We start from the raw sequence: 27,480 nt of genomic DNA, 5'->3' as shown, positions 1-27,480 counted from the left end.
GGCGTAAAACTAAACTCAGTCAGTCAGTCAGTCAGTTAACGCCTGCAGGTGTAAATATGAGACATTCTCATTATGGAACTAGGGTAATCTGCCACTGCTTGACTATGGTGGCTGATTAGGGCGTCTCGTGATATCGCTTTCTCGCCTCCGAATTTTAAGGCGAGAAAGCGATGGCCCTAATCAGCCACCATAAATCAGCCACTGATATGCCACTGCTTTATGAACGACAGTTCCGTGTTAGAATGATATCCCATGCTTGTCGTAAGAGGCGACTAACGGGATCGGGTGGTCAGGCTCGCTGACCTGGTTGACACATGTCACCGTATCCCAATGGCGTAGATCGATATCCATGCTGTTGATCACAGTATTGTCTGGTCCAGACTCAATAATTTACAGACCGGCGCCATATAGTTGGAATAATGCTGTACCTGCTAAACCGCTTTACTGAACAAACGACCGCCCCCGTGGTGTAGTGTTTAGAGCGTCCTCCCGGAGAGCGGAAAATCGCGGGTTCGATCCCCGACCGCCTCATACCAAAAGACGTTAAAATATGGTACTTGTTGGTTCCTGCCTGGGGCTCGGCATCACTGGGTACAAAAGGGACTGGTCGGCTCGGAGTCAGTATAATGTGTCTGAGTGGGGTATTCATGCTTCACTGCGGCATGGTATCTCAGTGGGCTATCACTATAAAACCAGCTTAAGTCTGGACTAGTACAAGCAGCCGCACATACACATACACACGCATGCACGTCGTCATATGAGCGAAATATTCTCAAGCACCCCAATTTCACCTCACCTCACTGAACAAACAAATAAACCTCAGAGTGAATATGAAGTGTTTATGACACAGAGAGAATATTTACACAAACAGAATGTTGCTGAGCTTTGAGATAGATATACATGAATAATAACGTAAAGACGTCCCTTTCCTTCATTGGACCACCTCCTAGTAATGAAAATATGTTGTCCAGAATACAACAACTCTCACCATTAATGTCGTCACAACTACAACATTGTTAGCTGTTTTTTGAGGGAAAATTCGGTGACTTCTTCGCCTTGTGTCTAGACTGACAATGACGCCAAAACTGAGACCCAAAATAAGCCATACAATGTGTGAAAAATACGGCGCAAGATAAACCCAATAACCACGCAGCTGCTTCGTACAATCGAGAAGTTCCAGGTCAAATTTTACATTGAGTAATCATTCGTATCTTTCACTATCGACCTGATATTTATAATTGTTAGTGATCCCGCAACCCTCCAAAGCACTTGACTTGTTACGTCACCACCACAATAAGCTTGCTCTAAATGTTCAGCGCTCGACGATACGAAATATGTAAACAAGGGAAAATCCCAGTTCTATTAATAGAAACGTCATTCACCACCGCGTGAGCGTGAATCTTGGTGTGTTTATATACTTATCCTCTATGTTCTGTGGTGGTGAACGAAGGTTTATAAATGCATTTTGACTCAGTGAACTTGCTGTAGATGTTTATATATAACCGTCGGTGTTGAGGTATTGCTCAGATTCAACTACAGGTTTCTCACAAGCAAGGTAAGCTACCATCACACCCCCTATTTTTATATATAGTGAATCAGTGTATTTTATCGATAATGTCTACGAATAGTAGCGGAAGGCTGAGAAAACAGTGTGGTGGATATTCGGAAAATGTTGAAATATAGTTGCATACTCACTGAAAACCCATTCGTTCACCCTGATCAACGAACCAAGGATTTCATTTGTATATTTGTTGTTAGAAGTGCCCGGAATTACAAGGTTTAACTGTAATACAATAACGAATAATGATGTGTAACTTTCATATGATCATGAAAACCATGTTCAAACTGTTATGGTAATGAATAATGAGGTTTAACTGTGGTATGAGCATGAGTGAGCCAGTATTGTTTTACGCCGCTCTTAACACAGTTCCAGCAATATGACGACGGGAGTTTCCACAAATGGGCTTCACATAGTTCCTTTTATGATGAATCAACCTGCGTGTTACGCTTGAAGTGAAAACACTTTAGCCTCTGGGCTACCCAACAGGTATTATCATGAATAACGAGTAAAGGCATAGAATAGTTTAATTTATTCCTAAATAAAATATTTCCGAAAAATTACCATTATACTGTGTCTACTCTGTATGTTTATGTAACGCTATGTGTGGTCACTTGGTGTTATTGCCACTTAAAGCAGAATCATGACACATAATGAACAAAGATAGCTTCGTGCTTTAGCTGTTAAAAATGGTCTCTAATAAAACATGCGTTTTGCAAACGAGAAACATCGTCATTTACTGTTGTTACGTAGTAATCGGTTGTACCTGGCTTGTCAGTCAAAACGTGATGACGTAATTTTACGCCGATATATTGTCGGTTTACTCATGACTTTCTGTTGCAAAAGGATGGAGAATGACCTCCTATGTGTATCTCTGTGTGAAGGGTTCACTATCAAGCATTTTCTGCTTGACTGTGTGGACTTTTCATATTGCAAGGGATTCACAAAACAACCTTAGCGCTAAGACTACCTTAAGGCATGGGAGTTACGGTCACTTTAGCGCTAAGATAGCTTTGTACAACGGCACCCTGTACCATGAATTGTAACTATGTAATGTGAATGACGGATTGTTTGTTTATATATCTGGTGCTATGACTTTTCTGTTTGTAAATAGTTATGTAATGGATAAATATATTTAAGATGAATACCCTTGAATTATTTGGCAAGGAAACAGGAATGAAAGTAAACCTTAAGAAAACAAAAGTGGTTGTTTTCAGAAATGGAGGGCCTCTTTGATCTTATGGAAAGTGGTATTTTAATGGGGAACAAATAGAAACAGTTTCTTTCTACAAATATCTTTGCATTATATTTACACCAAAGCTTGTTTGGTCCAGGTCACAATTGTGTTTAGTATCTCAGACTAGAAAGGCAATTTTATCAGTTAAACACTTTCAAAAGAAATTCGGAAACATTTACTGTACAGATTTATTCAAAACTTTTGATGCACTGATCATACCAACATTATGCTATGGCTCAGAAATATGGGGAACTTCATATTGTAAAAGTATTGAATTGGTACAGCTTGATTTTTGTAAAAAGTATCTTAAAATAAATAGGTCATCTTGTAATTACATGGCCCTGTGTGAATGTAGCAGATTGCCCTTGAATGTTTAATTATATGACCCGTGTAATCAAATATCGGTGTAGATTGTTACAACTTCCTCATGATAGATTACCTTTTCAAAGCTACCTTATGATTACGTCATTAGATGATAATTGTAGAACAACATGGGCATCAGAAGTTAAAAGTCTTCTTCCTAATTGTAGTTGTGGAAATGTTTGGGTGAGCAAAGCTGTTGGTGATGTAAAGATGTCTTTAAGCTTATTTAAGCAAAGATTATCAGATAATTTAAAACATTCCTTGTACTCTTCCCTGAGTAATTCCTCGAAATGCAACTATTATCAGTATTTTAAATCAGCGTTAAATGTTGAATGTTATTTATCGTTTAACCTTTCCACACATTTAAGAGCTGTTTTAGCACAGTTTAGGTGTAGTTATTTTAACACAACTGTAGAATTGGGCGTTATAACAACACTGATTTTAATCAAAGATTTTGTACATCAGGTAAATCTAGAGGTCTTACCTATATTGAAGATGAATTCCATGCACTGTTCATTTGTGAATCCTATTCACAACTAAGAGAGAAGTTTATTACAAAATGTGTTAAAAAGCCTTATACTGTATATTCTTTAGCAAATCTTTTCAAGAATACTTATGTAGACACTGTAAAATCTGTTGCCTTGTATCTATTTCGTGTTAAAGACAGACAGACAAACAGACATTTTATTCAGTAATAGGTCACTGGCCCAAAATACATTCATAAATATGATAAGAAGTTACATGTGTTTTGCCCGGGAGACTATATAATGTTGTAGATTATCCCTGGTTTTACATAAAAACATCAGAATCTCTTATTTTGCCAACATTATATGAAAATAGGCACAAATTATTTATAACATTTATGTTTGTTGAAGTCATTATGTTATATAACTGTGTTGTGAAACAGGATGTTTCAAATCTTTACCCAGAAACTTATTCCTTATATCTAAGTAGGCTTTACAATAAAGTAAAACATGTATTTCATCTTCAATTTATAAATTAAGATTATTTTGGTAGCAAAAAGGACAAAATCGAGAATAATAAGGGACATTGTTATATCTACCGGTATCAGAAATAAGTTTAAATTTATCGCATCTAAATTTTGTTAAACAATTTCTGAAATATGGGGCAATACCTTAACTGAGATAAGTTTCAACATTCAGGAGGGACTTGAAAAGAATATAATTAATTTTATGTTAAAAGGATTATTACAAACACACTTGATTGATCATTGTGCCCCTGACTACACTGGAATTTCCTTTTGAATGTACGTCCTTTTATTGGAAATAAACTCTGTCTGTCTGTAAATATGTTGTTGTTTTTTAAAAACACCAACCCAACTCATTTAACCTTTGTACCTAAAATGTTTATGTATTCAGACTTAGCCTCGTCACTATATGGCTGAAATAATGGCAATGCGACGTAAAACTCAATTCAACTCATCTTGTTACGTAGTTCCATTAGGATCGACGGTCAGGTGACTTCGAGCGTTATTTTTAGTACTCTCTGCATGTCCAAACACATCAATATACATTCTACATCTGCACCGATGATATTTCTATCAGTTGGGGCTGGAATTGAGTGTACAGCCCTACTGTCATCAGTCATCAACAGCATGAGCATTGATCTACGCAACTTCGATAAGATGACATGTATCAACCCAGTCAGCGAACTTGACCACCCGATTCCATTAGTCACTTCTAACGACAAGCATGGGATACTATTTACAGATCAATTCTAACCGGATCTTCACGAGTCGCTATTATAATGTGTATGATGAATTTTCCTTCGCAGAAACGGATAACTGTAAACCCATTTAACGTATTGATTGTATATTTTTGACAACATCTCCAACTTAACCTGAGCAAAGAAATTCCTTCCCAAACTCAGAATTGAACCCAGGAAATGGTCTCAAAAACGCAACCTGATCTCGGAGATGGTACGGTGTTCTCCATGTTTTTAATGCAACTCATGCTGCACGTGCTGTTCACAAGGACCAGCCCTATAAAATGCAACCCCAAACCTGCTTGAAACATTCACATTACGTCAGCAGGATGCTGCGACTCACGACACCTTAGAGGAAACAGGCGCTAGGAAGATTTGAAGCTAGCCACACTGCACAAGCCGTTGCCAATCACCTCCAGGTCAATGTTGGGACCATCTACAGGCTGTAGCAACGTTTGCGGGCCACCAACACCACTAATGATTGCCCCCGTACTGGCAAACCAAAGGTGACAAGACGACAAGACCGCCATGTTGAGCGACAGCATGTACAGAATCACTTCATGCAGGCATCCGAAACAGCACGTCAGACAGTGGGAACACACGGAAGACCAATCAGTACCCGCCGACGTCTTAACAGCGGGAACCTCCATTGCCCTGACCTTACCGTGGACCTATCCTCACCCCTCGTCATCGTCATGAACGTCGACAGTTTGCCATACAACACCAAAACTGGCGATCAAGGCATTGGAGAACTGGTCTGTTCACAGATGAGAGTCGGTACTACGTATCAACTTCAGTTTGCAGAACAAGAATATGGCGACGACGTGGCCAGCGTTATTCAGACCAATGTGTTATGGAAGGAGACTCATGGGGAGGTGCAAGCATCATATGGGGTGGAATAGGCCTGAACCAGAGAGTGGGTCCTGTGGTGTTCCAGAACCTTGGTCCAGGGAGAGGAGGCGGCATCACATCGGTGCGCTACATCGATCAAGCTCTCAGACCCCACGTCATACCGCATTTCACACGTCACCGGAACAACATTTTCCAGCATGAAAACGCCCTGGCCCATACTGCCAGAGCTACACGGGACTTCCTACAGCAGAACGGTGTCAACATTATCCAGTGGCCAGGCCTTAGTCCTGATTTAAACCCAATTGAACATCTTTGGGATGAAATTCAGAGGAGACTGAACAATGTCATGCCAAGGCCCAGCAAAGCCGATTTATTGCGCCAGGCCTTTCTCAGAGTGTGGTTCCAGGTGCCAGTGGCCTTCATCAATCGATTGGTGCACCCCATGCACAGACGCTGTGCTGAAGTTATTGCCGCTCGTGGTGGTCACACGAGATACTGAAGTCAAGAGTCTGAATTGACTGCAAACCTTCAATGTCTTGAAATTGTGCTGAGTTATTCATTGATGTGTCAAGATATGGTACACAAAGAGTGTTTTTGATCCGCTTATTATGTACATTTCTGTAATGATTTGATTACAGTGCCTGTCTAATTTTGAATTCGTTATTTTTTTACTGCTGAGTATATTTGCAGTGGTGTAAACCCAAACGATAAATGAGCGTTTATTTCGCAAGGGGATCGAATTTGTAGCCCTCGTCTGTCTGTTTTCAGTCTGTTGTATAAAACACCAATCAACAAGCCGATAAATCACGATAAACTTTAGGAAGCGGACGTATAATATATGTTGCTTGTGTTTGTTTGCCGCACTCATATCAGCAATATTCCAGCTACATGGCGGCGGTCTGTAACTAATCGAGTTGGACCAGACAATCCAGTGATCAAGAGCATAAACATCGATCTACGCAACTGGGATACGAGGACATGTATCAACCAAGTCGGCGAACCCGTCCGCCCGATCCCGTTAGTCGCCTCTAATGACATACATGGGTTCCTGAGCCCAGTGCTAACAAGGCTCTTCACAGGTCTGAGTTACAAAAGAGATTCTTTAAGAGATTATGTTCTTGCTAACAGGCACGCACACATCAGTAGTATTTTGTTTCTTCATATATACAGGCACACGGCAAGGCACCCGGGCAAGATGACTACTCAGGGTAAAATGGGTGTGGCACAAAGGCTGATGTTTTGGAAACGACAGGACGGGATTTCCCCCGAGGAAGCGATAGAGCGCCTTCGCAATCTGCAAGAACTTCTGTCTAAAAAAACCGATTACCTTGAAAACAAAGTTGATGCTGAAACGAAAACTGCATTGGAAAACAGAGTGAAGAATAAGAGAGGTAAGTCAAATAATGAATCAAATTTCGGTTATGGCAGGGGAAATATTGGAAGTATTGAATCCCTTCAATGTCATCTGCTAAACATCTGAGTGCAGGAAATGTGTTACTGGTGAAATTGATCTACTTTAGTTTACAACAAATTTCACCAAGAAACTGATTTACGGATTGCTCACAGGTGTTACAGGTGTCACGCAGATGGTGTTACAGGTGTCACGCAGATGGTGTTACAGGTGTCACGCAGATAGTGTTACAGGTGTCTCACAGATGGTGTTATAGGTGTCACACAGATGGTGTTATAGGTGTCACACAGATGGTATTATATGTGTCACAAAGATGGTGTTACAGGTGTCACACAGATGGTGTTACAGGTATCAAACATTATGGAGTTATAGGTGTCACACAGATGGTGTTACAGGTGTCACAGTGATGGTGTTACAGGTGTCACACAGATGACTTTACAGGTGTCACACAGATGGTGTTACAGGTGTCACACAGATGGTGTTACACGGATCGGTTTGGTTATATCTCATTCATGCTTTGGGTCTCATGTACACATTCACAAATCTCATCTGAAATAGATGATGTTATACATCACATAGATGATGTTATAGATTACTAATAAGTGGTGTTACAGGTGTCACATGACTGATGTATTACGTGTCACGTGGTTGATGTTACATATCTCATATAAGTGGTGTTACAGGTGTCATGTGGAAGGTGTTAAAGGACTAGTAGGTGTAACGTGGATGGTGTTACATATCTATTATAAATGTCGCATGTTCTTACAGACAGAGTAAAAGTGGAGTTACAGGTGTCACGTTGATATGTCGTTACAGCCGCACTCCAGGCCCTGCGACGTCGTAAGCGATATGAGAAGCAGCTGCAACAAGTGGACGGAACGACGGCGTCACTGGAGGTGCAGTTGGAGGCATTAACATCGGCTTCGGTGAATGCCGAAGTCGTGAAGTGCCTGAAGTTGACGTCAGAGACGATGCAACGTACCTTCGGCAACATGTGCGTGAAACAGTGGATAAGTCGTATCAACTGAAATATAATAGGGCTACACAACATTTTTTGTCAGTTTTGGAAAGAAACACAAAAAAGGCCAGGGAAATCAAATGCAAAAGATATTTTCTTTCACAATGCAGCGCAACTATCATTTAATATCCTTGGTTCCTTTACACAAAGCGAACCTGCTGGTCGTCACTCCCATACTTTCACATAGCGTTACGACAGTCGTAGGGCACCGATCGCTTTATGGAACGGGTCGTGGGAAGGGAAGAGGGTGCAGGCTGGTGGTGGGAGGATTTGTGAGGAGACCAGATAAGGTTTTAGTTTCACCTGAAAATCAGATACGAGGGTCGATCAAAAAGTACGTAGCCTAACTATATTCTCGGTTCCCAATGTTTGCAAAGGTTCCATTTTATTTTGAAGGAATCGTTAGCAAAGCCATATCCAAAATTTTACATGTGTGGGTAATGTGGTTAACCAGATAGTTGTCATCACAACACATTTGGGTATAATATTTCTAACAAAATGAAATGAAAATGAAAAACGATTTGTCTTTTGGTACCTCTTGGATAATGGTATGCTCTCAGATAATGTCATATAAAATATGTTCAGTATAGTATTGGATGACTTCCCGTCATGATCAACAGTCAAAGATTTGGATTGCCTGATTTATATTTAGTCGGGGCTATGTTTTAAGGACACCCCCATTTTCATCTTTCAAAACATCGTGTCCAGATATTCAAGCTGGCACTTGAGTAACCATTCAGTATTTAGTTTGAAACCTTGGCATCACGTATGCATAAGTGAAAGCATTAGAATAAGCTATGCCCTTTTGATTACGTCATCTGAAAGGTGGATGGGTAGTGTCTCCTAAACAAGCCCTTTCAGTCAACATGAAGGGGGGAGTCACTTTAACAAGCGATTGTAATTTCAAATTGCTTTTTTATGAACTTTAATATCTAAGTGTGATTCTAGGAGACTTCGATCAGTCTCAAACACACAAAATATTACTTGCATATTTTACATCCTGAAGTTTTAATGCATTTATTGTAGATTTTGCGTTTTTTGAGGGTACCAAGATAAAAGGTCAAACAAAATGTGGATGGTGAGACTGGAACATAGCAAAACCAAAATGCTTGAGCTCCACAGATAATATGTAGAAAAATAAAACATAAAATTAACTGCATGTGTATCGTTTTCTTGGTGATTCTACATACTTTTTGATCGCCGCACGTAATGTATCTATTTCCTTGGGGTCACAATATTTTAAAGTCCTGTCATTCCAATGTATTGTTCGGTACAATGTGGGAAACCTATTTCTGGTATCCCACCCCGACATTTTGCTGGAATATTGCCAAAACAGGCGTAAAACCATACTCCCTCACTCATTGATCTATGATGAGTGCAATATGACCTGATTCATATAATTTATCTATGCCGTGATCAGGACAGCGGACAAGGTGGCGGACCTGAGAGATGAGGTGTCGGACATGATGGAGGATGCAGAGGAAATCGGGGGCATCCTGGCACAGCCTCTTGGCGGCGAGGAATTCGATGACGTATGTATGGCTGTGTAGGACAGGGGTTGCCGAATAATTGTTTCCAGCAGCAAGTTGTCTGATCAAATTGTTTAGCAAGTTTATTTCTGTTTAATGCGGTACTCAGCATTTTTCCAGTTTTATTGCGACGGTTCGAATCTGGACCAGGCAGCTCTGCTCACTCTTCTGTCACACACTCACACACATACCAACACGCACCACTTTCAAATACTTACTCTGTCTCACAGTCCCTGAACCACATTATTTCCCCTCCTGCCAAGCCCTCTCTGCAGTGCTAAAGCCCTATATAAAGCAAGTCTAGATTTCCTCAGGTTCAGGGTCTGTTCTGAATCTCTGGTCACCCCGGGTCTCCTTTTCAATTTAAATGGGCTTGTTTGTTACTATCAAAATTATATATATTCAGAGGCTAAGCATTAGTCTATCACATACTGAGCCCATGCTGGTCCTAAGCCCCACTAATACATCTTCCGTCCACTTTTCTCACTTACTCCACACCCACACACAGTCAGAGCTACTCTGGGTTTTTTTCAGGATGATCTTCTGGCGGAGCTTGAGGTAATGGAGCAGAACGAGCTCACAGACAAACTGTGCAACATGCAGTTCCCTTCTGTGCCCACTGAGAAGGTCAAGGTAAAAGGTGAGATTTCTTAATATGGAACAGGTTAAACTGACATGCTATACAAAAGGGACAACCGCGTCAAAGACGTTTTCTCGAGAACTTGAAATGAATTGTTCACTTTAGGTTAGGACACGTAGACTAGCCAGGCAGTCGGATTCAAATCCGGTTTTAACTGAACTTAATTCACCCAGGCTGCGAACTGCGGCATAAGAGGTACATAAACAATATTTACATTTATACAACAAACAACATATAAATATACAAACGGTATGATGATGCAATGTACATCGACCAATTTACATATTAAGGTATTGACGGTATTTCTTAAATAGAGCGATAATTATTTTACCCAAAGTTTTCTTTAAGTTCCTAGCGTTTTGGTGTTACATGGGATATTCATTTTATACACATTTAGTTTGATATAACGACACTTGTGAATATATTTTTCTCTTTCGAATTCTTTTTTAGGACAAAGCGATAAATAAATAAATAAATAATGAAATTCGTCACCAATGTCATGTAAGTTACAGAGTACACTTTCTGTCATTTACTGGGATTTGTCACTATCAACCTGTCTTGATACCAAGAAAATGATTTGAAGTTCGAAATTTTAACAAGTTATTTGCAGGTATTGTTTAAAATTGATGAATTTTTGAAAATGCTATAAGTGGTTTCAATTGTTGACATCCATGCTTGCTGATAAATGTCTTTTAATTTACTTTTGATAACAGTTTTAAGCCAAAATATACTTTAAAAAAATTTGGGATTTCCAGATGAAACTCAGTCCAAGATCGTCAAAAATTCATTTATGTTCACATTTACCAAATATGTAATCGTTGAATATCAATTTATAAGTAAAAAAGCACACTTCTGACGATTTTCCGGATAAAAGTGTAGCCCGAAAACATACCATTCTGCTCTTGATAACTTTTACATGCGTGGGAATCTGCCAAACTCGCCATATGCCATAAAGTTAGGTGTACGTTTCCTGAGTGATGCTAAATATTTGAGAAAGCGTAGATGAACATTTTCAAAGCAGGAAGTTCAAAACCCTAGACCTCACATCCATATAAAAGAATTGGCGTGACCATACAATCAAACAATTTCAAGTGACAATCATTGAAAAGTTACGTTTTCTACCTTGGCTTAATGCAAAGAACATTGCTTTTGCTGCCTTTTCAACCAGTACACATATGGTTTTAGTTAATTTGCTATTGTTCAATGTGTGTGTGTTTCAATTTGATGTGGGTTAAAAGCCAGAAGTAGTGACCCGAGAAGTACCTTAACCTAAGCACAGTATCCTGCTGACAGACACAAGAAGCATAATCGGGAACCCGTGAAGATTCGGGTTAGATTGTTTTTCATGCTTGTCATAAATAACTATTAACGGGGTCGGGTGTCAAGACTCGCTGACTTGGTTGACACATGTTATCGTATCCCAATGGCTTAGTTCGATGCTTAGTCTTAGAGTGCGGCGTTAAAACAAGCAAACAAGGCATAGTCCAGTCAAGCCGTGATTCGAACCCTCGATCACAGGTTTCTAACCCAACTGACGCAACTTTTTCTTAACAAACTGCGGGGCCTGAGACGACTCATCCTCGATAATCTCCAGGGTTTACGTTACGATCACTCTCCACTATACCCTGGATGCATCCACGGCTCTTTTTTATGCATCCCGATAATTATATTACCTCCCTTGGCTGGCTTTTCATCACATCAGGTGTCTACACTGGGAAATTGAGCGAACCAATCACAACTCACTTTCGCTTCTTAATTATCTAACAGTTTAAACTTGGCAACACAATTGATGCAGAGGTACTCTGAAAGAGGTAGGAGTTCTTGTATATATTTTTTGAAAATTTCAGATCTGACAATTTGTCTGTATTATTTCCTCAAAAATCTTAGTGGTACTGCGTACAAACCTTCGCGACTGCGACTGCTATCTTTGTTTACACTGGCAAGCTCGGATGTAACGGCGGCTTAGCTGATTGGCTACTGTGAGAATGCAGTAGAATGCCAAGGGAGGTAAAATAATGATCGGGCCTTTAAGCCGTGGATGCATTCAGGGTATAGTGGAGAGTGATCGTGACGTATACCCTGGAGATTATCGAGGATGGAGAAGACTAACCCTGTGCTAGTCTGTGAGAAAGACAATGCATTTGAATGGATATAGGAAAAGTGAGTGAGTGAGTTTAGGTTTACGCAGCTTTTAGCAATATTCCAGCAATATCACAGCGGGGGACACCAGAAATAGGCTTCACACACTGTACCCATGTTGAGACTCCAACCCATGTCTACAGCGTGACGAGCGAACACTTTAACCACTAGACTACCCCACCGCCTCCATATAGGAAAAGGAGGCATCTACCGCATCATAATGACTCCTTGCGCGCACACACACTCTAGCGTGCACACAAAGACATAGAGCGTGTTATAAACAGTAGGTGGGGAAGCCCAGTGGTTAAAGTGTTCGCTCGTCACGCCGAAGACATGGGTTGGATTCCGGACCACAAGGTTACGCTGTGTGAAGCCCATTTCTGGAGTACCTCGATGTTATTTTTGTTGAATATTACTAATACGGCGTAAAATTATACTCACGTGATCACTATTAACATGTCCACTTTCATTTATTCCAGACGACAAGAAGACCGGGAAAGAGAAAGAGGAAGAGGAAGAAAAAGAAGAACTGAGGAAGTTGGCTGAATGGATGTGACGTGGCTCTACAAGGGGTGACGTCACATCATTCTGTTCGATCCAGTGGGTGTTATCTCCCGTCTACTAGTATTTAATGCTAGTATTTTTCAGTGTGGAATCTTGTACAGTAGATGGCGTATGCACATAGTAACTGTTAAATACAGAAATGTATGTTGTATTACTATACAGCTTTACATGGCCTCGGCAATATTGCATGCATCACGATTTATTACTAAATTTAGTTATGAGATCTGTTATATGTATGCATATACCATTATATGTACAATGTATGTGGTAAGTTTCAATAGATGTCTTAAGTCTCAGTGTTGCCTTATTGTGTGATATATGACATCTAATAAATGGGTATACAACACAGCGTGACATGATGCCTGATAGTTAGGTATGTCTGCTAATAGCGGGATTGACCGGATAGTGTGGTATGTCTGCTAATAGCGGGATTGACCGGATAGTGTGGTATATCTGCTAATAGCGGGATTGACCGGATAGTGTGGTATGTCTGCTAATAGCGGAATTGACCGGATAGTGTGGCATGTCATCTAATAGCGGGATTGACCTGACAGTGTGGTATGTCTGCTAATAGCGGGATTGATCAGATAGTGTGGTATGTCTGCTAATAGTGGGATTGATCAGATAGTGTGGTATGTCTGCTAATAGCGGGATTGACCGGATAGTGTGGTATATCTGCTAATAGCGGAATTGACCGGATAGTGTGGCATGTCATCTAATAGCGGGATTAACCTGACAGTGTGGTATGTCTGCTAATAGCGGGATTGACCGGATAGTGTGGTATGTCTGCTAATAGCGGGATTGACCTGACAGTGTGGTATGTCTGCTAATAGCGGAATTGACCTGACAGTGTGGTATGTCTGCTAATAGCGGGATTGACCGGATAGTGTGATATGTCTGCTAATAGCGGGATTGATCAGATAGTGTGGTATGTCTTCTAATAGCAGGATTGACCGGATAGTGTGGTTTGTCTGCTAATAACGGCATTAACCGGATAGTGTGGTATGTCTGCTAATAGCGGGATTGACTGGATACTGTGGTATGTCTGCTAATAGCGGGATTAACCGGATACTGTGGTATGTCTGCTAATAGCGGGATTGACCGGATAGAGTGGTATGTCTGCTAATAGCGGAATTGACCAGATAGTGTGGTATGTCTGCATATAGCGGGATTGACCTGATAATGTGGTTTGTCTGCTAAAAGCTGGATTGACATCAGGATTGGCCGAATTTGAGGGTTTTTTCTCAATGAGGTGTACATATGTCCAACGCTTCACAGCAGTTACATGTACAAAATCATCTGTCTTTGGTTCGTGTTATCCTCACAACATATTGCTTATTGTTCATACATTGAAAATCATTTGCATTTGTACAGGAATATTAGATTATCACATATAGCAATAATACTACATAAAAATGTATGGTATGTGTTGACTCATAAAAGAAATGGAAGGACATGTTTCTTGACAATGTGTGATCATTTCTGTGAAATTAATGCATCTGCTGCTGTTTAATAGTTGAGTGTTTCCCAGCCTTCTGTGTCAAAGTAGATTTAAGAATACAGCATTCTACTGGCCAGCAGAGAAAAACTGATGTTGATGTGATCTTGAATACTCTGCAGAGTAAAAGACGTAGAGAATTCACGGTGATACTAAACATCCCTCTTTTCAAGAAAGTAAACACACGGTAACGAATATTATTTTTAATATAAATGTGGGCGGTGGGGTAGCCTAGTGGTTAAGGCGTTCGCTCGTCACGCCAAAAACGTTCGATTTCCTACATGTTGCCCCCGCCGTGATATTGCTGGAATATTGCTAAAAGCGTGATAAAACTAAATTCACTCACTCTAATATGTTTGGAGTGCTGTACGAGCCTTCTGCTTCCTCACAGGGTCAGTAGGTAATGTCGACCAAACGGTTCATGTAGAGTTGGTTTTCACGACCGAAATCACTCTTAGTCACAAAGGACCAGTGAAGATCCGGTTTGGATTCAATCCCATCTACAGGAATATATAACATTCGTCAAATAAAATATGAAAACTCACACATGAAGTCCGAACTTAAGTGGTGATTACAAAATCCATGCTCAGTGAATGGAATTACCTGTCACGATTTCGCAACTGTTGCCACATGAAATATTCATTAGCCATCTGTTAGTGAAAAAATAGTAGTCACTTTACAAGTCAACAGAGTACTAAACCAGGTACTTTTCTTTGCAAAGAGACATATCTATTTACCGTATTTCCTCTAATAAGCGGACCCCCTGAGCTTATTTTTTCAACGGACCTCCAGACCCGGCGCTTATTAGAGGCCCGGCGCTTATTAAAATACCCTGTATTTTTAAAAGCGGGGATGAGTACATGAAGTTATGATTTACGGGATCATTCCTTAATATATTTATTTTTAGACCAAGGGAGAATACATTTGGGAAAAAATGCAAAGGTCTATACCCGGCGCTTATTAGAGACCGGCGGTTATTTCTTTAAACACTGCTTTATCCCCGGCGGTTATTAGAAGCCCGGCGCTTAATAGAGACCCGGCGCTTAATAGATTAAATACGGTATGTACCGTACACAACCAGTTACACAAAGTGCTACACTGTGTTAAGCAAACATTAGAGGGAGGTTGGACAATTAATTGCTTTTTTGCCCAAGTGTGACTCAGATAATAAGACAATATTCTGTATGGGCCCAAGTGAACATCAGAGAGGGTAGACAAGGTACTACTTTTTGCCCAAGTGTGACTCAGACATTAAGTTGATATGCTGTTTGAATCCCAGTCTTGAGGTTAGACTGTGTATTACATTTTGCTCAAGTGTGACTCAGAAATTCAGACATTATAAGCCCAAGTAAACGTCAGTAAGGCTAGACAACGTGTTACTTTTAGCAAATGTACCGCAAAAAGGCCTGTCTCAAAGATTAACCATAATCTTGGATACTCTCAAGGAAGGACTTTAACAGAAAATATTTGAGACAGGCGGAATTAGTACAATGTAGATTCTCAAAATGTCATAGGATTTGCTTACATTTTTAGAATCGCACATTTGATTTTTGAACATTTTATGCCACAATTCCTCATGACAAACCTAAGAATAAACTTCATTCCTTGATCCATGTGACATTTGTAAACAAATGTGTTGAACACAGATATACCTACATATCTATCTTCAGAGGTTCAGGACAATTTGTCAAAAATAAAAGCAAATGCCATGTGAAGTTTACCGAGAAAACAATATGAGAAATGCTGCCTTTCTCATTGATAACCTTTTTTGTTAAATTTGGGGGTAAAACATTTCACCAAGAAGTAGTCATCGCCATGGGCACCAATTGTGCCCCCTCCTGGTGGATCTGTTTCTTCATGCATGTGAATCAGAATTTCTGTATCGGTTGGCAAAACAAGGTAATTTGGCCAAGAAGTTTAACTTAAGCTTCCGGTACATCGATGATTTAATATCATTCAATAACCATCAAATAGCCAGTTGCCTTCCACTGATTTACCTACCTAAAATGGCAAAACAAGGTAATTTGGCCAAGAAGTTTAACTTAAGCTTCCGGTACATCGATGATCTAATATCGTTCAATAACCATCAAATAGCCAATTGCCTTCCACTGATTAACCTACCTGAACTTGAAATTAAGGTGAGTGATTTTAGTTTTACGCCGCATTCAGCAATATTTCAGCTATATGGCGGCGGTCTGTAAATAATCGAATCTGGACAGACAATCCAGTGATCAACAGCATGAACATCGATCTGCGCAATTGGGATACGATGACATGTGTCAACCTGACCACCCGATCCCGTTAGTCGCCTCTTACGACACGCATGGGTTACTGAAGATAATTCTAACCCGGATCTTCACGGGTATTGAAATTAAGGAGGCAAGTGAGACCGCCTCAACTGTTTCACATTTAGATCTATACATAAAGATTCAGAGTGACAAAAAACACTCCGTTAAATAAGGCCGTATGACAAAAAGGATGGTTACAACTTTCCAATAATCAACTTTGATGTCGAGCAAAATTCCATCAGCACCAGCCATTGGTGTTTACATTTCTCAACTTTTGAGGTACCATCGAACGTGCTCTTTTTATCAGGATTTCAAAGGGCGTCGTACCACTCTTTCTCAGAAGTTGTTTGATCAAGGTTACAACATCCAAAGCCTCAGTAAAGCTTTCAAGAAGTTTTATTGTAGACATGTGGAGGAAATTTAAAAACTTGAGGCATCAGTGACAAAAATGATGCCAGATGCAATTCCCTATTTGGACTTATACACGTTCCCGAATTATTTCAGATGAACGATTGACTACAGCAGACTTTGCATATGTTTATGACGGGTGCCACCGGTGGGTCAGGATACGCTCACCTTTTTGCGAACACCTCGTATCATCACTATTTCCTGGTAATTCATAAACACGTGCTCTGGAGTGTCTGGTCCAGACTCGATTTGTCTACAAACAACACCGTGCAGCTGTAATACTGCTGAAACAAATATATAATCATGATTAAGTCACAATTGTACAGTGGACTCCGCTTTTAGTAGAGATTTCTTCTGGATGTGGAAAGGGTTTTGTCGCTTCTCAGACATTTAGACAATATACTGTTTGAGCCCATGTGAACATGAGAGATATTAGAGAATGTATTACTTTTGTCTTAGTGGGATTCGGACATTTAGACAATACACTTTTCGAGCCCAAGTGAACATGAGAGATATTAGAGAATGTATTACTTTTGTCTTAGTGGGATTCGGACATTTAGACAATACACTTTTTGAGCCCAAGTGAACATGAGAGATATTAGAGAATGTATTACTTTTGTCTTAGTGGGATTCAGACATTTAGACAATACACTTTTTGAGCCCAAGTGAACATGAGAGATATTAGAGAATGTATTACTTTTGTCTTAGTGGGATTCAGACATTTAGACAATACACTGTTTGATCCCAAGTGAACATCAGAGATATTAGAGAATGTATTACTTTTGTCTTAGTGGGATTCAGGCATTTAGACAATACACTGTTTGATCCCAAGTGAACATCAGAGATATTAGAGAATGTATTACTTTTGTCCAAGTGTGGTCCTGGATACATTATTATTATAGGATATTTATACAGCGCACATGTCCACGCAACTTCAAGGAGCTGTACTATAGACCTGTTTACCTTTGCGAGCAGGATGCAGCCGCCCACTTTACACACACACACATCCCAGAGCCAGTCGTGTCCTGTTCAACTCAGGCAATAAACAGGATCTTCTAAAGTAAGAACATGCATGGGTTTACGGATCTAGCCAACTATAAATAGCTGCCACCACACAAGTTCTTCACTCCAGCCCTGGACCAGACACAGAAGACATCACGGTCATCTACAACTCTAGGTAATATTGATCTTTCCGTTTGCTTTGTTAAGACATTGGAGAATTTTGCCTGTGGTGCGAGCTTATTAATATACTGGTTTTAAGATGACAAATTGTGTCGTGTATTTACGATCGTCTTTGCTTGTTATATTAAATTTTCATATTAAAAATTCGGTAATTTAGCGATATGAGGACATTGTTGGATGCTTGACAGACGCAATATCAGAAGCTAAACTGTCATACAGAGCACTTCTTGTTATGTCAATACAATACAAGGTTGAGAAAAGCGGTAAGCATACACTCCAAAACGTCGTGTTATTCACAATAAGAAGTTGACATCCATAAATCTTGCTTTTCTTATGCATAATGCCATTCCACTTCTAAATGCCCTTCAAAGATTTAATACAAGATTGGATAGGCAAAAAACCATCATACTATTTAATATAGAAAAAGTACGTATCAGCCTTATCGCTGATAAATACGTGAACTGTCTATGTTGTACAAGTCAGACCTTTACGTAATTTATGTAACTGCGAAAATCCTGAAAATTACCGCCATAGTCCACATTATGCAGATACTAGGAACTGTCCTTTGGCCCCCATCTCTTGTCGTAGATGTGTTTATGGGTAAATACCTCGTGATCCGTGGAAATATTTTCAAATATTTGATCTTTTAGTATCACGGCTTCATTACTTCGTTTAATTTATGCATATCCTTTCAGGTTTGGAACCCTAACAACAAGCTGCAGGAACAATGGTATGTTAATTATTAAGTTTTTCGTTTAGTTTACAAGCAATAAGACAAGCTGACCCACCAATTACAATAATGTCAGTTATGTAAAAAAAAAGGGTCTGCCATATGATATTGCTTGTTTATGGTCTGGTGACTGATGGGTGGTCGCGGGTGGTGGGCAGCAATCGACCAAAAGGATTGTGATATTTTTTAAATAGTAATTTTCTTCTAGAAAACACTGCAACAAAGTAAGTAAAATGCACGTGCCGTATGCCCCCCTCCCCCGGCCCCCGAAAATATTTTTATGAAAACAAATCGTTTGCCACGTTCTTCTGAACAAATAATGTTTTCAAGTGGATTGTGAAATCCGATTGTATGTCTATCTAAGATCCCAGTCACTTGAAGCGCGAAGTCAAGTTATATCACGTTCTTAGCATTATTTTAAGTTTAATAGCAATTGTTATTATTTCTAAACGTATATCTCATGTAAAATACATCCATTTAACTACATGTTTGAAAGTGGCTAAAATGACACAAACACGAAATCAGTGTTCCATGATGCTAAACGCTTGTCGTAGATGTGTCTGTTACATTGTGTTATCGGTGTTTTGGCGACAGATTTTGGCATAGTAACGTTTTCTTAACATTTTAATGTTTTTGCATATCCAATCTTCGCATGTTTACTTTCCTGTACCTAGCAGTTTTTTATGTTGGAACGTCACAGTGTTTATTATATAAGAAAATGTTGCAGGCAAGCTGGTGCGCCTGTCCCAAAGTGACGCTCTACGAGAAACCCAATTTTTGCGGTACATATCTTCAAATCTTCGGGGATGTTCCAGATTTAAGATGTTTAGACAACGCGGTTTCCTCGGCCATTGTACACGAGGGAAAGTAAGTACAGATGTACTCAATGTAAATGACATCCTCCTCTCCCGAAGGATTTAATGTTTTATTCGGAAAAATGCCTTCCCTCCTTTTCTCTGAATATCTTGTATTAGACCCAGTGTTTCTAAAGAGTCTTTCTTTTTTAATTTTGTGACTGACTAAGTGTTTTATGTTCTTTAAAGAAGAAACATCTTCATTTTGGTTGAAACATATGTATTTTCTGTAACTTGTACACTCCAGTTATACAGAAAAATCACAAATGAAAGTAGTACAATCAGGAAATAGATAGTAGATACTAGAGGTGAGGAGAAATTGGGTTTAACGTCGTTCTTGAGAATATTTCGCTCATATGACATCGTGCATGCGTGTGTATATGTATGTGCGGCTGCGTGTACTAGACCAGACTTAAGCTGGTTTTATAGTGCTAGCCCACTGAGATACCATGCCGCAGTGAAGCATGAATAACCCACTCAGACACATTATACTGACTCCGAGCCGACCAGTCCTTGTTGTGCCCATTAATGCCGAGCGCCAGGCAGGGACCAACAAGTGCCATATTTAACGTCTTTTGGTATGACGCGGTCGGGGATCGAACCCGCGACCTTCCTCTCTCCGGGCGGACGCTCTTACCACTACACCACGGAGGCGGTCAGTAGATACTAGATAATGGACAATATCAGTCTATGTGTTTGAAGTGAGTATGGTATGAGGAATAAGCTACATATTCATATATAATAGTGTTCAATTTCAGATTGTTTCTGTTTAATAAAATGATCATGAAAGATGCCAAAATCTTTTGATTAACGCATTCGGTCTCTGAGGAATTTCCATATTGTGAGGTTAAATCACATGGTAAAGAAGTATGAATTTGATCTAGGGATGCTATAGTTAGGACATATGAAGAAGTAATGTGCAGTATCCTGGCATATCTAACCGCAGGAACAAGAAGGGTCATCAAACATGTGTCTGTCATGAGTCGAGAGTGAAAGATTTTCATTTTCTTAAACATCCATCTACAGTATATTAACCATTATATTTTTTCAAAAATGAAAAGCACTAAATGAAATTACAATTTCATAATTTCAAAGTATGTCCAGTGTGCGTTTTGTATTTCCTTGGTGACCCAAAAGTCTCCTTATTCATTCTCAAAAAAAGATGAAAACCAGGTTGAAAAGCCCCAAAACCTAACGCTGTGATAATCAAAGCAGATGTGTCCAGTTTTTGGTTTCTTCTAATCTGTTTTGTCAGTCACCAAATGGAGAAAATTGATCAGCACATGTAAAATTTGTAGATCATTTGAGATTCTTGTCTTTTCTAGTATTGTCTATATCGCAGGAACGACAAAGTCCATTCTGGCTGATTTTATTGAGTGAAAGACCTGTAAATCACAACATGTTACAGTTGTTGCCTAACATGGTGTGTCTCTACACAGACAATATAAATGTTGATTAATTATTAAATGCTCAAAATATATTCTATGGAATTAATTGTATTGTAAACAATTAATTATATCACTGGCAATTTCCTGATAACATTGTTTAATATTATCTTGAACATACTTCATACCTGAGAAATAAATGCCTTTCGCATAATTAAATAAAACAATCATTATGATTCCAATTTCAAAACATACCTTTGGATCACAACAACATGGTATAGTTGATGCCTGACATTGTATGTGCTGGGCTCCTGGCACATGTATATAGTTTTTATAGAGAGCAGTCATGTGACCTGCATCTGCAACATTTGCAGGGACTGCATGTGCCAAGGACCAGGATGTTCCTGTCAGAGCACAATTGCAAGTAAGGTGGGCTGTTTACACCAACATCAGTGAGAGTGCTGGAAAGTATGGTGCAGTGTTAGTGACAAACAGATTTTAGCCTGTGACACTTATATGATAGTTCAAATTCACTCATCCTATCATCATTTTATTAACGGCTAATTTTTTTATTGAGATTGGAAACGCACCGAATTGATAGGTTTTTTTTCATGTTTTGATGTTTTTGCTTTTAGTTGGGCCCTTTACGACAAACAATATTGCGGGCAACGGATGATCCTATGTGAAGGACACAGCTACTGCACCCTTCAATGCATGAATAACAGAGCATCCTCCATCAAGGCAGTGTGTTATTGGTATGTATCTTTGTCGTTTATAAGAAAGTTTTTGAAGACATCCTCGCTGCATTCAGTGGCTACCATCTACTTTTAGGTGATTTATATTGTTCCCTGTTGTGATATCATTTTATGATTACATGCTAGTTTTAAATGTTCATCTGTGATAGTATAGCTTAATAATGTCCTTCGTTGTCAGGTACTTATGTTGACGACTTTCACGATATGGCCGAAATACTGCCGTTGTGACTGTAAATTGTAACTGACTTAAATTACTCTCTCAATGGCTACCACGATGGCCTTGTGAGATGATTGAGAGGTCGACTATCTGACATCCGGCGTGAGTTCGGAAGGATCTGGGATATATTTTGGACAAAGATAATGTGTTCACAAATTTGCTGTGAAACTATAATTTGTTCTTATGGTTAACCAAGGAATTAAAACGTTCCAAAATGAACACATCTTGTGAAATGATAAATGTAATGGCTTTTGGGTCTGAAAAAGGTTGGGGTCCGCCGTTCAGGGAAATGAACTACAGGTTAGACATTGAAGCACCGTCTCAAACAAGAATAACCCTAGGGAATTTCGTGAAATCTGCTAGCGAGATGATGTTTCTAGCGTTCCAGTCCTGATGATATGAATACAACAGTGACTTGTGACGTCTTAGATGAATAGGCTTCCCCTACATCCTGTTCAGAAATAATTCATATGTCAAATTATTTTCATATCTCGATACAGATGAAGACAACACGAAGCAACAGGCAGCTCTATCATTGATGGAAGACTCGCCGATATGACAACAAATTGTTTACTATTCTCCTAAGCACGTACACTTTAACCTGACGATACCTTCATTCTCTACATATCAGTCAACAAAGGCTGTATTATAACCTCCCTGTATTTGCATAACCTTGCAGAATGTTCTGTTGATGCAACTGCAATTAAAAAGAATTTCAAACTGTATAAAATGAAGGATTGTACAGATTTGACGGCAAATGCCCTTTTTATAGCTCATGCTACAAAACTGTACTCCCACCCTGTAGGTATGTTTAAATTATAGCGGCTTTTTAGATGCCCATCTTAAAAGCAAGGAGTGTAAAAATGGGCGTTGTTAAACCTTTTACAATTAACTGAACAGTAAAATGAACAAATCTGTTAATGCTTGGATGTAAAGTATCGAGTTGTTGCTTTAATCGTTAATAAAAGATTGAAACTCAGTCTAGCTGTTTTCTTCAGTTTATTAACCAGTTGCATCGTATAGCGTTGTTACCAAACTGGTTAGAAACCAACCATTCATTCATTCATTCCGTTTGAATTGGAATCGGGGGGACACACCGATGGTGGACTTTGCTGCAATCTCATTGGTTGAAAAACATTACTTCATGGGATCGGATACCGCACATTTCAGAATACTATATAAATATCTTTTTTTCGTGATGCCAAATTTGTGCTTTTTAGCTTGGCGAAATGGATATGACACTGATAACATACCAAGTTTTTTCAAATGTATTGTTTATCAAGGTATTGTTTGGTGAACAAATACTAGTAAAGCCGGTCATCATAAATATAAAAGCATCATCTCCCCAAAATGCAGGGAGCATGACATTCACAACTGGTGATAGCACTCCAGTCCATACTGAAAATTATTTTGAACCAAAACCTAACGCTGCAACACAACCTCCGCACTGTTGCAACGGACCATGCAGCTCCTTTGTCCCCCGTAGTAGAGGCTGGGTCTTTCCGGATTTTTCACACTTTGGTTGTAGAACGACAAGTCCTTCTGAGGCTTCATTACAGTAAATCCACAGTAAAAATTGTAATACTCTTCACTTGTGCTTTCATGCGGTATTGCATTATTTCTGGTCAGATTTGAAATGAAAGGGTTATTGACCACACCAAAGACACCTTTGAGTAAATGAACAAACCGTATTTAGCAATATTCCAGCAATATCACGGCGGGGGACACCAGTAATAGGCATCACACGTTGTACCCTTGTGGGGAATCGAACCCGGGTTTCAGCGTGACGAGCAAACGCTTTAACCACTAAGCTACTCCATACCCCACCTTTGAACCATTCTTATTATTTATTTCTTTGATGTTAACGACGCTCTCAATATTACGCTTATTTGAAGGCGATATGTAGATCATTGGGTCTGGACGAGACAATCCAGCATGAGATATTATGGTTATGAGCAAAGGTCGGGTTGACCTCGCCTGACTGTCTGAGACCATATGAAGGGGTCACATCCAGCTCGAAATCTCAAGGGGGTCATTAATACCGAATGACAGTTAACATCAGTAATGTAACAGTAGTACCTCGTTTATTTCTCACTGTGCAGAGTTGTCTACCTTTGGTGTGCTAGGTGAGGTGAAGTGAAATTGGGTTTAACGTCGTGCTTGAGAAGGTTTCGCATGATTGCTCATGGAATGAACACATTAACGACTGTGCTAAAAAAGCTGCACCAATGGTGAATTGTCTAAGAAGTCTCAAATATCGTTTTAACCGAAAAACATTAGAAACATGTACAAACAGTTAATATTACCAGTTTTTGATTATTGCAGTCATATATGGGATAATTGTACTAAACAGCAAGTAGATATAATTGAAAAGCTCAATCTTGATGCTCTAAGAACCGTGTGTGGTGCTGTTCGTGGTACCAGCCATCATAAAATCTACAAAGAAACTAATTATCAGCCGTTGTGTCGTAGAGGGTACCTTCATGAAATGACCATGTTTTACAAAATGGTTAATAACACTACGCCAAGTTACCTTAGTAACCTTGTTCCGCCTAGAGTACTAGATAGTGTTGGCTATAATCTGCGCGGTGATTCAAATCTTCGGACTATAAACTGTAAATCTGTAAATTATGTGAGGTCCTTTCTTCACTGTTAAATTATGGAATTCATTACCGGCTGAACATAGAGAATCACCGTGCCTATCGAGACTAAAAAATGTACTTTTAATTGATCCTAATATCTACAGTCATTTTGACTTAAAGTTCTGAAGCAGAATTTGCCAAATCATACATTCTCGTCTCCGACTTGAATGTAGTGACTGTTGATAACAAACTAGAATTATTGTTTCTTCATTTATTCTTATTCTTGAGTCTAAGTTTCAAACATTACATTGACTGTAACAGAATGGAAAAAATATAATTAAGAATATGGCCAACCTGTTCCCTAAAGTTACACATCTACGACATAGTGACAAACATTTGGACAATGTAAATTGTAGTACAAACAAACTTGAAAACTTTCACAATACCATGTGCAAAACCAGTATCTTAATTACATTGAATAAACAGCAAGCTTAATATTTCAAACATTTTTCATACCAACTTTAGGCCAAAAGAATACTTGTGAATAAATTTTGAAGTCAAATTCAATTTCCACAAGTCAAGTCTAAAATAGCTATAAAGCCTAAATTATGAAAAATTATCTTATTATGTTTGGTACAAGTTAAGAAAATGCATTAAATTCTTCCAAATGAATTGTAAAATAAGTGAATAACATTTGGCTTACCATTACTTGAGACCCTCATGAGTCCTGCCTGTGTCACATGTGCTTGCAGCACATGGTCATTCTGCCCCCAAGAAATTATCTCCCCTCATCTTAAGGTTGACATAAAATGAGCACTTCTTAAAAAATGAAATGTGGCATTCAAAAACACTATGAAATAGAAATAAACATTTTATCCATTACTACTAATTAATGTTGCAGAATACTAGTGCAATATGAAATGGTAACATTGTGGAAATATTATTAACTAAAATGTTTACTTCCTAAACCAACTGAGTCATTATAAGTGAAATAAATGAAAATCATTATTTTGACCTTTACAGTGACCTTAATGCGCACAAATATGAAAGATATATCCAACATCATCTTGCTCTTGTGGCCACAACTATGAAGACTCTGCTGGTTATTTCTTCTCATGTACTCTTTACAAAGATACACGTCAAATTATGTATTTTTATACTAAAGGATTTGACCTAAAATCAATTTTGTTTGGAAACCAAAGCTGTTCCTCGATAGTTCCATTGAGATACCATGCCGCAGTGAAGCATGAATACTTCACTCAGACACATTATACTGACTCCGAGCCGACCAGTCCTTGTTGTACTCATTAATGCCGAGCGCCAGGCAGGGACCAACAAGTTCCATATTTAAAAGTCTTTTGGTATTACGCGGCCGGTGATCGAACCCTCGACCTTCCGCTCTCCGGACGCTCTAACCACTACACCGCGGTGTTCAAAAGTGTTCACTCGGAACCCAAGTTAGAAACGGGGCCATGTCGGGGTGTCTTAATTACATCACTCTTACGGATAGAATTACTGCCTTGCCTGTATCATTAGTCTGTACTGAGGGAAATAGATAAGGTACCAAAGATAGTAATGGTGTTTCTTTATTCTTTTCCATGTTTCCTTGCAAGCTTTGTATTGCACTGTGGGTGAAAATCTGCGATTAAATAAAGGAACATTGAAATCAAGTGGTGTTCCCTTATTTGTTTACCTCAGTATATACCATACATGATGTTACCTGTGTCCCTAAGCGAAGTTATCGCTGCAGTAGTTCAACATAATAACAACCTGTTCCTGACTGGATCGGGCAGACTAGTGGTTGATATCACTAGTAGTGGCTGACCACCATGTTCATCAGATACATACTAGTAGATAATTAAAAGGTTAATGGGGTCCATTTACACCTTGCCCATCACAAAGGTTTGCTAAGATTCTAAACTTTTATAAAGTAATAAAGCTCCCACACGCCTTAGTACAATCAAGCACATGCACTTTTTTCACTTTCCAGCACACTACATACTAACACTGCATATGTTTTCCCCAATGTCAAGCTTCCATTGTAAATTGTACATTGTATTATCTAATAATATGTTTAATTGTATTTAGGGAGAAGGCGATCATAAGTGGTGCACTTGTGTCTAATCCCGTTGTCTTTTGGACAATAAAATATGTTTAAACCAGTACAATCAAGACATTCTGAACATCACTGCGAGTGACATTCCTTGAGCACAACAGTCCAGTCAGTGAGATGTCAGTATTGGGAACTGTAAGTGATTCCACAATCGACTTACGTTGATTTACATATTTTTGGCAATGCAGTAAATAGTGAGCCACATTATCTAGCTGATTACACACTGTCCGATTTGCAGAAATATCTTTATTAATAATATTTAGGTATGCAGCATACCACGATTGTTTCGGGATAACTTTGATTAAGTCACAACGGGCTCGATGCAATAGAGATAGCGTCCTTTTAAGGATGAGGTCCATCTCTGTTGCCGTTTTGTTTGAGCATGGATCTTACTGACGGTGCATAATTCTGCAGAGAGGGCAATATTGTCTC

General features: G+C 39.2%; 1 protein-coding gene and 1 long non-coding RNA gene across 2 annotated transcripts; both read left to right on the top strand.

The window, feature by feature from the left end:
- Positions 1-1,399: 1,399 nt before the first annotated feature.
- Positions 1,400-14,490, top strand: LOC124276905 (charged multivesicular body protein 4b-like). Its single transcript, XM_046712571.1, has 6 exons — positions 1,400-1,555; positions 6,906-7,126; positions 7,963-8,140; positions 9,585-9,696; positions 10,228-10,333; positions 12,952-14,490. The coding sequence occupies exons 2-6, from the start codon at positions 6,931-6,933 to the stop codon at positions 13,026-13,028; spliced, it is 669 nt and encodes a 222-aa protein (XP_046568527.1). The 5' UTR covers positions 1,400-1,555; positions 6,906-6,930; the 3' UTR covers positions 13,029-14,490.
- Positions 14,491-18,249: 3,759 nt separating this feature from the next.
- Positions 18,250-23,330, top strand: LOC124276908. The gene is made up of 5 exons (XR_006898688.1): positions 18,250-18,407; positions 19,108-19,142; positions 19,870-20,009; positions 22,017-22,136; positions 22,854-23,330. It is a non-coding gene; the product is annotated as an uncharacterized LOC124276908 (long non-coding RNA).
- The last annotated feature ends 4,150 nt before the right edge of the window (positions 23,331-27,480 follow it).

The sequence above is a fragment of the Haliotis rubra genome, unplaced genomic scaffold (genome assembly GCF_003918875.1).
Source record: "Haliotis rubra isolate DU_JTF1 unplaced genomic scaffold, ASM391887v1 Scf215, whole genome shotgun sequence".
NCBI classification, from domain to species: Eukaryota; Metazoa; Mollusca; class Gastropoda; order Lepetellida; family Haliotidae; genus Haliotis; species Haliotis rubra.
The sequence above is the reverse complement of the archived record's forward strand: the minus strand, read 5'-3'. Positions and strand labels throughout refer to the sequence as shown.